General features: G+C 54.4%; 2 protein-coding genes across 7 annotated transcripts; one reads left to right on the forward strand and one right to left on the reverse strand.

Moving 5' to 3' along the window:
* Window positions 1-1,420: 1,420 nt before the first annotated feature.
* Window positions 1,421-8,469, forward strand: Cdk10 (cyclin dependent kinase 10). Of its 4 annotated transcripts, XM_038312765.1 has the most exons (14): window positions 1,442-1,548; window positions 2,303-2,388; window positions 3,290-3,362; window positions 4,018-4,089; window positions 4,528-4,630; window positions 4,763-4,844; window positions 5,534-5,601; window positions 6,161-6,213; window positions 6,412-6,481; window positions 7,093-7,152; window positions 7,403-7,526; window positions 7,601-7,740; window positions 8,060-8,112; window positions 8,335-8,469. In XM_038312765.1, the coding sequence occupies exons 4-14, from the start codon at window positions 4,071-4,073 to the stop codon at window positions 8,430-8,432; spliced, it is 870 nt and encodes a 289-aa protein (XP_038168693.1). In that variant the 5' UTR covers window positions 1,442-1,548; window positions 2,303-2,388; window positions 3,290-3,362; window positions 4,018-4,070; the 3' UTR covers window positions 8,433-8,469. The 4 variants fall into 4 exon arrangements, with proteins under 4 accessions (XP_038168692.1, XP_038168694.1, XP_038168693.1 ...); XM_038312764.1 differs by lacking the exon at window positions 2,303-2,388 and having other exon boundaries at window positions 1,421-1,548; XM_038312766.1 differs by lacking the exon at window positions 2,303-2,388 and having other exon boundaries at window positions 1,431-1,510.
* A 525-nt stretch (window positions 8,470-8,994) lies between these two features.
* Window positions 8,995-13,588, reverse strand: Spata2l (spermatogenesis associated 2 like). 3 transcript variants are annotated; one of them, XM_038312763.1, is made up of 4 exons: window positions 13,506-13,588; window positions 12,633-12,936; window positions 9,674-11,115; window positions 8,995-9,489 (listed from the first exon to the last, which is right to left on the reverse strand). In XM_038312763.1, exons 2-3 carry the CDS (start codon window positions 12,933-12,935, stop codon window positions 10,138-10,140), a joined length of 1,281 nt encoding a protein of 426 aa, XP_038168691.1. In that variant the 5' UTR covers window position 12,936; window positions 13,506-13,588; the 3' UTR covers window positions 8,995-9,489; window positions 9,674-10,137. The 3 variants fall into 3 exon arrangements, with proteins under 3 accessions (XP_038168691.1, XP_038168688.1, XP_038168689.1); XM_038312760.1 differs by lacking the exon at window positions 13,506-13,588 and adding an exon at window positions 13,299-13,390; XM_038312761.1 differs by lacking the exon at window positions 13,506-13,588 and adding an exon at window positions 13,035-13,377.

Genomic DNA, 13,588 nt, shown 5'->3' on the forward strand with positions numbered 1-13,588 from the left:
TGTTGCTTGGGCTCTGTAGGCTAACAAAAGCAGAGACAGTGATATGCCTACCATGATCACAAACACAACCTTCTCCTGTACCAGGGCAAGGGGATCTGTCGCCTATTACACATGCCAACAGTTTCTAATATATACATGAGACCAGTTAATGTATAAAATATGTAGACTATACTAGCTAGTACATACTTGCAGGCCTGACAATATATATCTTCATATACATAACTTAAGTGGTTTTGAAAAACGATTTCTGTGTGTGGTGCTGAGGAATGAGCCTAGGACCTCACACGGTGCTGGGCAGATGCTCTCCTATTGAGCTGCAGTCCCAGTGTGGTTGTTTTCTGAGACAGGGTGAGGGTCTCACATCCAATCCAGTCTGGACTGGAATTCACTATGTAGTCCTGGTGAGTCTTGAGACAGCAATCCTCCTGTCTCAGTCTCCCGACTGCTGGGATTTCAGGTTTGTGACAACATGCCCAGAGAAAAACAATTTTCAAAGTTTTAGAAAATGTGGCGGATATCTCACTTAAAAAAAAATACGTTAGAGATTGAAGAAAGTCTTCTTTTGTTTTGAGATTACCAGACTATGTAACCTGTTCTAGTTTGGCACTCAGAATCTTCTGGCCTCAGCCTCCAGAGTGTTCCTATTACAGGAATTATAGGCATATGCCACCACGTCCAAACACCGACTACAGCATTGACCTAAGTACGGTGCCCACATGGGCCTGGGCTCTGGGCATTGAGAAGCAGGAACATTCGCTTTCCTAATCTATACAAACCTCCGCAAGGGGTTAGAGACAAAGGTGTTCGGAGCTGAGCAGCCTCACGGAACCTCTTGGGCTGGCATTGCTCTCCAGTGGCCAGTACGGCTATTCCTTCCCAGCTGTCTCCCAAACCACGCAACTCTTCCTCAACCCAGGAAGGCAAACGTGGAGTAGAAAGAACAGGAAATCAGCTCTTTATTTCCTTGTGGATGATATGCCTCTTCCTGCGCAAGACTTCATCTGTCTTGTCCTTGGCTATGATGGGACAAGGTTTGCCTCAGGAAGGGCTGGGCTCCCACAGAGCCAGTTTTCGGGGAATGTACCGAACCCCTGTGAAAAAGCATAGTTCTTTTGCAGTGGTCTCCTCAAAGAGCAGAAAGCATTGCAGATCTGCTGGAACTGGTCTCACTTAAGTGGGAAATAGGAAAGGAAAGCGTGTTCTTCCAGCTGGTCAGAGCCAGAGTCTTCAGCAAGCTTGGCTAGGGATGTACTTTAAACAACTCTGAGGGATCGTGTCTGCACCTAACGCTGCAAAGGGGGCGGAACCTCCGTGCCCAGAACAGATCCAGACTGGACGTCCTCTAGGGAATGCTTAGGTGATGCCCCACCCAACAAACCGGAAGTACGTTGTGCGCCTGCGCCGATGGGCGGTTTACGCCTGCGCGCTAGAAGTGGGCGGTGGAGCTGCACGGGCTTCGGCATGGCGGAGGTGGACCTAGAGTCGGATCAGATCCGACTGAAGTGCATCCGTAAGGAAGGTTTCTTCACCGTGCCTCCAGAACACAGGGTGCGACGGGGTGCCACTCGGGCGGCGCTGTAGCAGGGCCAGACTGGAGCGCTCTGAGGCTCACTGTCGCCTTAAAGTTTGCGGCTCCGGCATCGGAGGGATGTCAGTCCCAGAGTTGGCTGCGGCGTGTGCAGAACTCCGCAGCCGAGCGGCTGGGGACGGGGCCCGCGGGTGGGATCCGACGGAGTGCGAACTCGGGTGAGGCGGCGGGGTGGGGCGTGGAGTTTTTGCGGGAGAGAAGAATGGGGCATTCCGGTGGCACCTGCAGCCGGGAGTTGTCACCTTGCTTAACGGTCTGCTTTACCCACACTCGGTATAGTCCCTTTTGTGTGATGGGGAAGGTGAAGCTGATTTGGGCTCAGGTAGACTGTTGGTAGGAAGAGGTTTGCAGCAGCCCGCGTATGTATATTAGCTTCTTGTTTGTGTTTTGTGATTAAGTTCACTACCTAAGAGCTTCAGAGCACTGTGCTGGAAGCTGAGGCTGCGAAATCTCCTAAAGGGGGAGAATATACACAATAGTGGACAATAATTGGCTCCTCAAGACAAAAATGTCAAGTATGCGCGGTGGCCTATACTTGTAATCCCATTACTCAGGAGACTGAGGCAGGACGATCACCCCAAGTTGGAGGGCGGCCTGGGCTACAGAAGTGAGACCGCAAAACTGAGCAAGGATTAAAAACTAATGGCCATTTCGGAGAAAAGAAGTGTATTCTGTAAGAGATTTGTAGGAGGGTTGACATTTGGTTTGGACCAGGAAGGTAGCCAGAATTTCGACAACGTTGACAAGGAATCGCATGCCACACGCCGGTGGTGGAGGGACGTGCAGAGCGGACAGGAAGGGTAAGCTTAGGGATAGGGCTGTGAGACAGGGGTTAAGGAGTGGATCATGAAAAGCATCAGCTATCACAAGTGAACAAAACCCAGGTCAGGGCTGTTAAAGAGAAGGGAAGCCTGGTCGGGCATGGGGGCACACACCTTTAATCCCTGCACTGGTGAGTTTGAGGCCAGCCTGGTCTACAGAGTTGTTAGACAAAGAAACCCTGTCTCAATAGAGAGAGAAGAGCTTGGGGGGGGGGTGGCAAAGGCACCTGGGAACTGGCATACCAGAATCCTGACACTGATGACGTCTTATTTACTCCACCTGCAAAGGTGGTGCACTGTGAAGATGTGTTAGGTTACAGAATCGCTGCTAAGACCCCAGAATACCATGATTCATGCAAGCTATTTCTCTGACCCCTAAAATTCCAGAGGCAGCTGTTTCTCATAGGGTGGGCTACCTAGTCTGTTTTGTCGCTCCACCTGACCCCCATCCTCATCCTCATCCCAGCCTGCGAAAGGAAGTAGGTCAGCTAGCTTCCACTGATCTGGAGGTCCCTTCTCAGACCTCACAAATGAGTACCCCTGATAGGTTTCCTCACAAGTAAGTTGGGACTGCATGTTGGAGGCAGGTTCCCTCTCCACATAGATGTTTATATACATGGCTTGTGGCCATTTGTTAGCCAACAGCAGACATCTGGAACACTGGGTTGGAGGGAGTCATTAAGGCACCTTCAGCACTCCAAAGTGGTTCCAATGTCATTCTTCCCCTCTGCTCAGTAGGAAATTCCAAGTATGTGGTCGCTTTTCTTTTTGGTGAGCAAGAGGCAAGCGAGCTTGTCAGTGCCAGGCGTGGGGGAGATTCATCATCACTTGTGCCATTTAGCTTCCAGATCCCCACACTGGCTACTCCTCTGTCTTTCAGCTGGGAAGATGCCGGAGCGTTAAGGAGTTTGAGAAGCTGAACCGAATTGGCGAGGGCACCTACGGCATTGTGTGTGAGTAGTCAAGACAAGGAGTGTGTAGGCACAGCTGTGCTGGGAAGGGACGGCTCACACTCTGCGCTCCAAAGCTTGCTCCCAGACTTTAATTCCCAGTGTGGTTTACACCATGACTGGATAAACATATGCATCAGGTTGTTAATGTCAGCAATCCAAGTATGTGAGGGAGCAGTGGAGATAACTGACCGATAAAATGTACCGCTTCAGAAAGCTCCTTGCGGCTCCCTGGGTGTGAGAGTCGTTTTGCCTAGCATTTGGAAGTTGCACAAGTCAGCAAAACTCTGTAAGCCATTATCACATACAGTAAGTGTTTCCCCTTAGATAGAGTATTTTAAGTGCCCTTAGAGTTAGCACAAGAGAACACAAAGCAGTGGGCTGTGTGAGAAAGAGAAGCACAGGAGAGCTCTTTACCGGCTGAATTGCTAGGGGCCAGCTTCCAGCTCAGAGCTAAACTGGAAACTCCCCCCTCCCAACCCCCGCGCATCACCAGTGAGGATCCCCAAGCTCAGATTCAGATCTTGGTGAAGGAAGGGCCGAGAGTTGCTGGGCATTCATTGTCAGAGAAGAGAAGAAGCCCAGGAGGCTCCCACGTGGCTGGATTGGCTGGGGGAGAGTTTGAGGTAGACTCACTACACATGTGCTTCTGTTTCAGATCGGGCCCGGGATACCCAGACAGATGAAATTGTTGCCCTGAAGAAGGTGCGGATGGACAAAGAAAAGGATGGTGAGCCGGGAGCGGGGTGCAGAAGCCCCCTGCCTGGGGCATTACCGTAGGAGGGAGGAGGAAAGCCCTGGTTACCTGCGGTTTCTCAAGACTGAACTCTTCTGAGGGTGTGTACAGAGCAGTTAAGGGGCTGGGCCCGCCTGTCACTGCCCCGCCTGTCACTGCAGCCAGGGCTTGAGCTCCTCAGCCCTGCCAGACTTTCCCTACCTTGGCAAACTGTAAACTTGGACATTCTCTCCAAGCCCTTTCGCCCCTGTCCTCTGGTGAGTTCACTGTCACCTTCCACAAAGACCGGTACCCCTGCCCACTGGCCTTGCATCCCCAGTGGATGCTGGAGTAAGAACGGTGTTGGTAACACTGATTTCCACCTGGAGGGGACAGTGTTTATGGGGTCCCAGGTGCGGTGGAGTCTTGTTCACTGAGCCCCTTTGGTTACAGGCATTCCCATCAGCAGCCTGCGTGAGATCACGTTGCTCTTGCGTCTCCGCCATCCAAATATCGTGGAGCTGAAGGAGGTGGTGGTGGGCAACCACCTGGAGAGGTGTGTGGTGTCCTGAGGCTGGCCTGCCCCTAGGGTCCCTCTCGTGGGGGTTGCCTTTCTCCAGCAGGCACAGAGCTCTTTACCCACTGCGGGGAAACAGAAGGTGGCATGTGTTTTCTCTCTTCCTTCTAGCATCTTCCTGGTGATGGGTTACTGTGAGCAAGATCTGGCCAGCCTGTTGGAAAATATGCCAACACCATTCTCCGAGGCCCAGGTGTGTCAGGGAGGTGCTTCGCAGGCCCTACTTGGTGGGTAGCCATACTGAATGTGACAGCTGGACACGGATGGTGTTGCCTGCTGTCTTTTTCACAGCATCTAGGGCCTTAAGGAGTTGAATTACTCCCTGTGGAGTACTGTGGGAGCTTGGGGACCCAGGTCTTCTCAGTCCACATGTCAGGCTACTGGAAAGGAAAAGGAGACTGGAGAAATAGCTCAGAGGGTGAAAAAAAGAGCCTGTGTACATACAAGTGTGAGGACCAGAGTTCGGATCCCTAACACCCTTATAAGTAAACGTTAGGTGGGCATGGCAGCCTGCCTATACTCCCTGCATAACGGAGGTAGTGGAGACAGGATTTCTAGGCAAGCTGGCTAGCTAGACCCACTAAATTTGGCCAGCCCTGGGTTCAAATAAGAGATGCTGCTTCAATATATAATGTAGAAAGCAATTGATGAAGACACTTGACGTCAACCTCCTATGTTCACACACAGGCACGCACACCCACACGTATACAAACATGCGTGTCACATGCTCATACATATACAACAAATAAGTGCATTGCGGTACTGGTACTATCTTAGCTATGTGTGCAGGACATAGCAACAGCTACACTCCTGGCAGGCTGCTGGTGACTGCCAGGCAGTGTATCAAAGCTCTCCACCCTGTGCTTCTGAACCTCCTCCTAGGTTAAATGCATCGTGCTCCAGGTGCTCCGTGGCCTTCAGTACCTGCACAGGAACTTCATCATCCACAGGTGGGCAGGGACAGCCAGGAGGAAGGTGTGTTGGAGATGTCTGAGGAGTGGGAGGGAGAGGGCCAGGAATAGCTTTGGCTTCCCACAGTGCCTCATTCTGAATATCTTCAGGAGAGGAGCCAACACCCAGTAGAAATTCTCTGACTGATCCCGGGCAAGGATCTTGGATCAAACAAGCCTGAGCAGCCATCATAATTCTGAGAAATAGAAAGTGGGTGGGTAGATAGGAGAAGAGCAGCCAGAAGCCTTCAGCAGAGAGAGCACCTACCTACAGTGAGTCTCAGGCCAGGAGCTAGCTGTCACCAGGAGGAACTGTGAGGCTCAGAGCCCATTTGTGTGGAGCAGCCCATGGGCGAGGCAGCCGCAGGCGTGGAGACCTGGCCTCTACTTCTCACTCAGTTACTGAGGTTGCTGGCCTCCTACTAGCCAGTTCCCTACTTACTCCCCACCCTCTCAAGACCTCGGTTCGATGCCAGGAAAGTGTGCCAGGCTGTGGTGACAGCATGGTTGCCCTTTGGAACCCACTTCTCGGAAAACTAATGCTTTCTCTCTTTCCCAGGGACCTGAAGGTGTCCAACTTGCTCATGACAGATAAGGGCTGTGTAAAGACAGGTGGGTGCTGGGTGCCGAGCCCACATATGTGGGAGTGGGTTTCTTTGAGCATGCCTTTAGGGGTAGGGGATGTCAGTGTGGAAGCCAGAGATGGCATGTCTGTCTTCCTAGCCCTAGGCCATCTTAATTCAGCTCTTTCCAGACAGCGACTTGTCTGTCCACGTTGAGTGATACTCTCTGTCTCCTCTCCTACTGCAGCGGATTTTGGCCTGGCCCGGGCCTATGGTGTTCCAGTAAAGCCGATGACTCCCAAGGTTGTTACCCTCTGGTGAGTTCCTTTTGAACTGTGGTGGCCCATAGGAGTGAGTATGCCTTCCATGGGGCCCTTTGCATTTGAGGCAGATGCTGCAAAAGGGCCTTACACACCTTCAATCCCAACATTGGGGAGGCAGAGGCAGGCAGATCTCTGAGTTGAGGCCAACCTGGTCTACAGAATGAGTTCCAGGACAGCCAGGGCCAAACAGAGAAACCTTGTCTCGAAAAACAACAACCAAAAAACCCAAACAAAGAAATGCTGTCCTGCACTAAAACAGCTCCAGACAGCCTGGCTCTGTCTCTCTGTCTCAGGAAGGGAAGGGTAGCTTCTGTGGTTGTTTGTAGGGCAGAATGGGGCTGTGGCAAAGGGCAGGGCATCCACGTCCCTCACATTCTCATCAGGACCCTTACACGGCCTCAGCTGCATGTCTTTTGGCTTCCGCCTGAAAGCAAGCTGATGGTCTCTTGATCTTATAATATAGACATGGGGGCTTTCCAGCTTAGGGTAGCAGTTAGTCCAGGCTGTGAGTAGTGACCCTATCGCTCAGGCCACCGGGGACCCTGAGGGAGCTCAGACTGAAGGAGAGGCGCTGACCAGAGATAAAATGGGGCCTTTGTCTGTAGGTACCGAGCCCCAGAGCTGCTGCTTGGAACGACTACCCAGACTACCAGCATTGACATGTGGTAGGAGTGGTTTCTGCTCCTGGGTCCTCAAGTGACCTGGCCCTGGAGGTCAGCCCTGGGACAGGGGGAGCAGGATTGGTGCTGTGGTGGTGAGCCTGACCTTGGGACCTAAGGGGAGCACGCGAGCATAGCTGGAGTGCTCACTGGCGTCTGGCACCGTTGGCAGACCTGGTGGGAGAGTCTTGTTGCCACTTGCCTCCTTCACGAGTACGTTGACATGGGGCTAAGCAGAGATTGGCTGCTTCTGCAGGGCTGTTGGCTGCATCCTGGCAGAGCTGCTGGCCCATAAACCCCTTCTCCCTGGCACTTCTGAGATCCACCAGATCGACTTGATTGTACAGCTGCTGGGGACACCGAGTGAGAATATCTGGCCGGTGGGTATTACGGACAACTCTTGATTCCCATCTCTGCCTGGTGGCACTGTAGCTCCAGCCCCTGCCTCTTACAGGGTTTCTCCAAGCTGCCGCTGGCCGGCCAATACAGCTTGAGGAAACAGCCCTACAACAATCTCAAGCACAAGTTCCCGTGGCTCTCAGAGGCCGGACTTCGTCTGCTCAATTTCCTCTTCATGTACGACCCTAAGAAAAGGTACAGACCCTTCCTGTAGACATGTTTTATGGTGTGGGGCGTGGGAAACTGGCCTCGCGTATGTTAGGCAAGCACTCCAGCACTGAGCCATCTCAATTCAGCAAACCTCTTAAAGATGGCTTCTCATAACAGACTGTAGATGTGCCCTACGTGCCGGGTGTCCAGTTTGAGTGACTTAGGACTTAGAGACATTCTGAGCTGCTTGGCATTTCTAGGCCTCCAGCCCCCATTTGTTGGAGGTTGAATTGGGCTGTTGAGCCTGGCTGTGTTTTGAGTGAAATAGGCCTCTCTGAAGCCAACGGTCATTGTCATTCTTCAGGGCAACCGCGGGGGACTGTCTGGAGAGCTCCTACTTCAAAGAGAAGCCCTTACGTGAGTTCTGCATATCTCCTTGGGTTCTCCTCTTTGGGGAGAAAGCCCTGTTTGTCCCTATTCGGTGGGTTCCCAATGCAGGTTTGTGTGGGTGGAATGTGGGCAGACTCCACAGGGGAGAAGGAAGGAAGCAGATGGAAGGTTAGTCCCATCTAGATCTGGAGCATGCCCACCAGGAACTGCTTCTCCAAGCCAACACTGAAACTATCCCTTCTCATGCAGCCTGCGAGCCGGAACTCATGCCCACCTTTCCCCACCACCGCAATAAGCGCGCTGCCCCAGCTGCCACTGAGGGGCAGAGCAAACGATGCAAGCCCTGACGGTGGGTTCGGCCCATCCCTGCACATCCTCATGGATCCAGGCCAAGATGCCTTTGTCCCCTCCCGCTAATATCCTCTCTTCAGCTGACTCCTTCCTGCTATCCTCTGTGCCCAGATGCAAGTAGATTATGAACAGGGATGTTGCTGAGTGGGGATACCCAGCATTGACTGGGCTGCTGTAGCACCATCTGGTGGCCTGTTAACTCTTGGCAGCCTTGTCTGTCAGTGAGGACACGCTTCTGGGGAGGCAGTGCTAGAGCTGAGAGGTCCAAAGGCCCAAATCAGTATAGTGTTGAACTGGAGCGAGGCATTAGCCTGGAATGAGCAGGCCCAGGAGACCATACTGTTCCTGCTTGGTTACTAGGAGCTGCCCAGGACAGGCTATAGTGACCCTGGGCAGGGATGGTAGGGCTTCAGGTGGGAAGGAGGCAGTAAGCATTGGTTGGGGCCACGATAGAACTCTTTTAAGACTGTCAGAATGAGAGCCCTTGGTGGATGTGCCCACAGAGAGAACTGGTGGGCTCCTTTTCCAGGGGTGGAGAGATAAAAAGCTTTTCCAATAGACAGTTTCACAATCCTTTAATGTACTCTGGGGTTTTCATCCATGCAGCATGGACAGTGTCCTCTGAGGGGCTGGGAGTGAGGAGTAGGAACAGCCATGGCTGAGGGGTGCCAGTAGAGGAGGTGTTCAGAGCAGCAGTGCTGTGCCCGGCCCTTCATCATCACTGTCCTGTGGATTATTGGTACAGGGAGCCCAGTGAGGGCCCTGGGCTATTGCCAAGGGAAAAGAGGGTGTAACTTCTTTCTTCCTGGTTATCTGTGTTCCTTCACGGAGCTACATGGGGCAGTGAGATGCTTTTTGGCAGTAGCCCAATGGGTGGCCTGTATATGTTCACCCCGTCTTTGGCTGGTAGACAGTTGGTTGCTGAGAACCATTTCTGCTGGATGGGGGGAGGGGTAAGAGCTTCTCCCGTTGCCTGTTTTTTGCAGGGCTTCTTACTAACAGCAGGGGTTAGCAGGGGGCCTCTCAACTGAGTGACTTATGCCCTATCAGAACCTCCCACATGGCCGGGCGGTGGTGGCGCACGCCTTTAATCCCAGCACTCGGGAGGCAGAGGCAGGCGGATCTCTGTGAGTTCGAGACCAGCCTGGTCTACAAGAGCTAGTTCCAGGACAGGCTCCAAAGCCACAGAGAAACCCTGTCTCGAAAAACCAAAAAAAAAAAAAAAAAAAAAAAGAACCTCCCACATGGCCCAAATCTAACTTACGGTGTCTACAGGCTCTTGAGCAAGCCCCTGGGTGAAGATTCCTCAGCACGCGGAGAAAAGGACAGATCCTGAACTATAGCCTGCAGGGAGCAGGTAGAGAGCAGGGTGGGGTCCTTCGTGGAGTGAGTTTGGGTACTGTAACATGGACAACCTGGACTTCTCTACCCAGCACATCTGGGCATAAGGATAGGAACAAGAGGGAGAGATCCTGTTGATTCAGCTCAGGGCCTGCTGCAGACAGGACTGAAATGCGGGGCGGGCGGGGCGGGCATGTCAGTGAGGGGCTGATGCAGCCCCAGGCAAGAGCATTCCAACTGTAGGTACTGAACTCCCCTGGGGAATAGGAGGGCCAGGGCAGCCACTGGCCTAGGCCCTTTCCCAAAAGAAGCACCGTGGAAACTATCTCCCCAAACTCTTGTCTTGGGGTCCTTGTGGGCCTAGGGATGGGCCGCAGGACTGTCATAGATCAGGGTATCCACCTGTGCTCGTTGTAGCCACAGGCGTCTCTGGTTGTCACCAAGAAGTATGCGCAGTGAATGACTTGGGCGGCAGGCTGATAGGGCCGTGCAATGGGTAGCGTGTAACTGGCGGCAGGTGTCACAGCAGAGGGTGGGCAGGTTACCAGGGCTCAAGCAGCTGTGCGCCTGATAGCTTAGAGGCTCAACCGCAGGCCCATAGGCTGAGGCTGGTGCTCCTTCTGCCTGCCTGTGTCGGGGGCTGGCCTGCCCAGGGCTCCCAGGGGCATCGGGGGTAGCTAAGTCCCCTGAGCGACTCAGCTCACGGCGCAAAGAGAGGAAGGAGAAAGCAGAGGGTTCTGGCTCCAGCTCCTCTTCCAGGGCCCCATATGGTGGGCTGCTGGCCCGATGCAGATCATCAGCTGGGGGCTCCCAGGGCTGGCCCCCAGAACCCCACAGTTTGGCACTCTGCTCCCAGAGTGGTGGCCTATATGCCAGTTCCATAGGGGGTGAGTCCAGCCCCGGAGAGGGCTCACCATACAGACTGGCCTCTGAGCTTTCGTCCTCCTGCAGGTCCTGATACAGGTCCACTGGGGCCCCATAAGACGCAGGTGTGCCCCTGGGGGGCAGGGGTGGCGGCTCCTCATCCTGGGCTAGCCGCTGCTGCAGCCAGGCCACACAGGAGGCAACATCCCCACTAGCCCGTCGTGCTCGGAGCAGCTCCTCAGCCGGAAGCACACTTGTGCCCAACTGGGTCAGCACCTCACTTAGGATCTCACACTCCAGCCGAAGAGCAAAGCAGCCTAGGGCCACCTGAACCAGCTGGCAGGCAGGGGGTGGGGTGGTCACCATTAGGCGGTGGTTGTCCCTGCGCACGTAGCCCATCTTCTGGAAGCTTCGGGTCAGGAGCTCCTCAGAGAGTACGCCCTTCAGCACATGCACATAGCCCCCTGAGAAGGTCTGTAAGGGGGGGGGGGCTTGGTCAGGGATGCAGCCCATGTGGACTCAGTACTCGGTACTGCCTTGACCTTGGTCCCCTTCAGAAGTTTGTTCACCCCTAGAGATGTTCTCATCTGTCTGGAGATGAGCTTGGACCCCACCCCCACCCCCCACCGCAGGGGAGAACCTAAAGCCTTGTGTATACTAAGCAAACACTGGCACTGAGCCGCATCCCTAGTCCTTTAGCGCTCTCTCTCTCTCTCTCTCTCTCTCTCTCTCTCTCTCTCTCTCTCTCTCTCTCTCTCTCTCTCTCTCTCTCTCTCTCTCCTTCTCCCCCTCTCTCCAGCTAGACCCTGAACTTACCATCCTGCTGCCTCAGCCTACAGGAATATTCCACCACACACAGTTGTCAGGTAGCCTCTTAAATTCTATTCTGTCCCTTATTTTTGTCAGCCTCCCCGCTATGAATCATGGAGAGCTCTTGCTCTCAGACCAGGCGTTTTGCTCTCACTCCCCTTGCTGTGTAGTATTCCAGAGTCTGATGTGCAGCAGGGGAGAGGACCACGACAACAGATGGGAGTGTGCTTTCGAGAGCAAAGCTACCCGTGAAACCAAAGCATCAGGGTAACTTTGGGTCTTTTCCAAATGTGCAAGTCTACAGCTCTAGGCATCCTTGGAGCGCTTCCCTGCATGGACCCTTTAAGAAGAGGTCGGGGACACATAAGGTGCGCTGGCTACAACATCCTTCTCAGGGCTTTGCACCTTGACTGTTCTCATGGCCTCTTACAAGGAAAGGGGCATAGTGGGAGTAGGTAACTTAGCTAGAACCCCACAATGAGGAGACTAAGCCCGCACCAGCTCCATCCCAACACTATCCCAGAACTAGCTTATTTCAAGGCCGGGCTCCTCAAAGGACTGGTGGGTGGGCCTCTAGTCTGAAAGGATGAATGAAAAGTTCCACGATCTCAGGTGACCCTGTCACCAGCAGCAGCTGATGGGGTAGGAAGAGAAAGGGGTGTGGAGGGGGAGACGTTGCTATAACAACCAGTGGAGGTTTACTTCGCCCACGTGCTCACTGACGTCATTGCCTTCCCACTCAAAATTAGCTCAGAGCAGCCCTGCCCCCTCTTGGTGGTCCATCAGCTGACTGAAGAAACAGGTCAGCCCTGGACCTGGTCACCTAACCTGGTCCCAGGCAGGAACAAGGTCCATGCTCTAGTCCCCAGCCTGCTGTTCTCTTCCTAGTCTTAGCGGCCTCCATTGAACAGATCAGTCCACATCCTTGAGGAGTTAGGATGACCACAGGACATCAAGTACCTCCCTCACCCTCCCACCCACGGCTATCCTAGAATTTCCATAGCAACCAGGACAGTGAGGCTACTTTTGAGGACAGCGATGTGAGTTCTAGGTGAATGACTCCCTGGTAGGCATGCATCCCAATACGCCCACAGCCCCTCAGCACGGAATTTGCCCTGTAGAGGACCTGCAGCCCCCAACAGTCTGGACAAGGAAGAGAGTGGAACATCACCAAACCATACCTTGATGGTGGTGAACTCCTTTCTCCAGGGCAGCAGGTACAAGTGCACGGCGGCTAGCTCCAGGAGTTCGAAGGCGCGGGCCAGATCGCGTAGGGCAGGCGCCAGGTCAGCACGGCCCCACAGGCCGTCAGTGAACAGCGCCAGCGCGTCGTCCTGTAGCGCCCCGTGCAGGTCAAAGTCCTCCACCAGGATCTGCCAGAGCACCGCGCGCAGCGAGGGGTCGCCGCAGACATCCGCGCGGCCCCGCCGCAGCTCGCGCTCCAGGCACAGGCGGTAGTCCTCTGACAGCGAGCTGCTGCCCATCCTGACCGAGCGCGGGACGAGGTGTCAAACTAGAGACCATGTCGCCTCAGCTATGCGACTCCCGAGCCCGCACCCAGCAACCCCAGGGCCCCCTCCAACCTGGAAACAGAGCCCTTGCCAGCTTAGCGAGTCTCGAAATCTATGGTCCCCTTCGGCCAGGAGATGTGGACGCCGACAGCTGGGTGACCAGGGCATCTCTAGCTTCCCCTCCCCAGGAGACTTTCAGCCCGGCTTGCTGAGCGCCCTCGTGTTAACAGCACCCTCCTCCAGAGGACACCCGCTCCCGCCAGCTGAGCCTCTAGCCACCAGAGCCCCTTTCCCACTGACCGACCATACTGTAGACCCCGCGGGCGGCGGTGCTACCTGCTAGTCCCCAGCGGTCCCAGAGAGCTCCGCTTGGGCCAGGGTCTAGCCTCTCGCTTCCCTGAGAGTCGAGCCCGCCCCTTGGCCTTGGTCGTGACGTCGGGGGGGCGAGGCTGGGATCGGGTGCCACCCTTTTGGCTAAGTGGGCCGGTGGCGGTGTGGGCGTGGCCTGGCCGAAGCAGGGGGTGGCCCGCCTTGGCGACTCACCTTTTGAGGTAGGTCCTCTGAAATTCAGTCTCCAAGACCCTAGTCTTTCTACTAGTCCGAGGTCGTTAATCACCTAGTTCCGA

Source organism: Arvicola amphibius, chromosome 15 (genome assembly GCF_903992535.2).
Source record: "Arvicola amphibius chromosome 15, mArvAmp1.2, whole genome shotgun sequence".
Classification (NCBI taxonomy): domain Eukaryota; kingdom Metazoa; phylum Chordata; class Mammalia; order Rodentia; family Cricetidae; genus Arvicola; species Arvicola amphibius.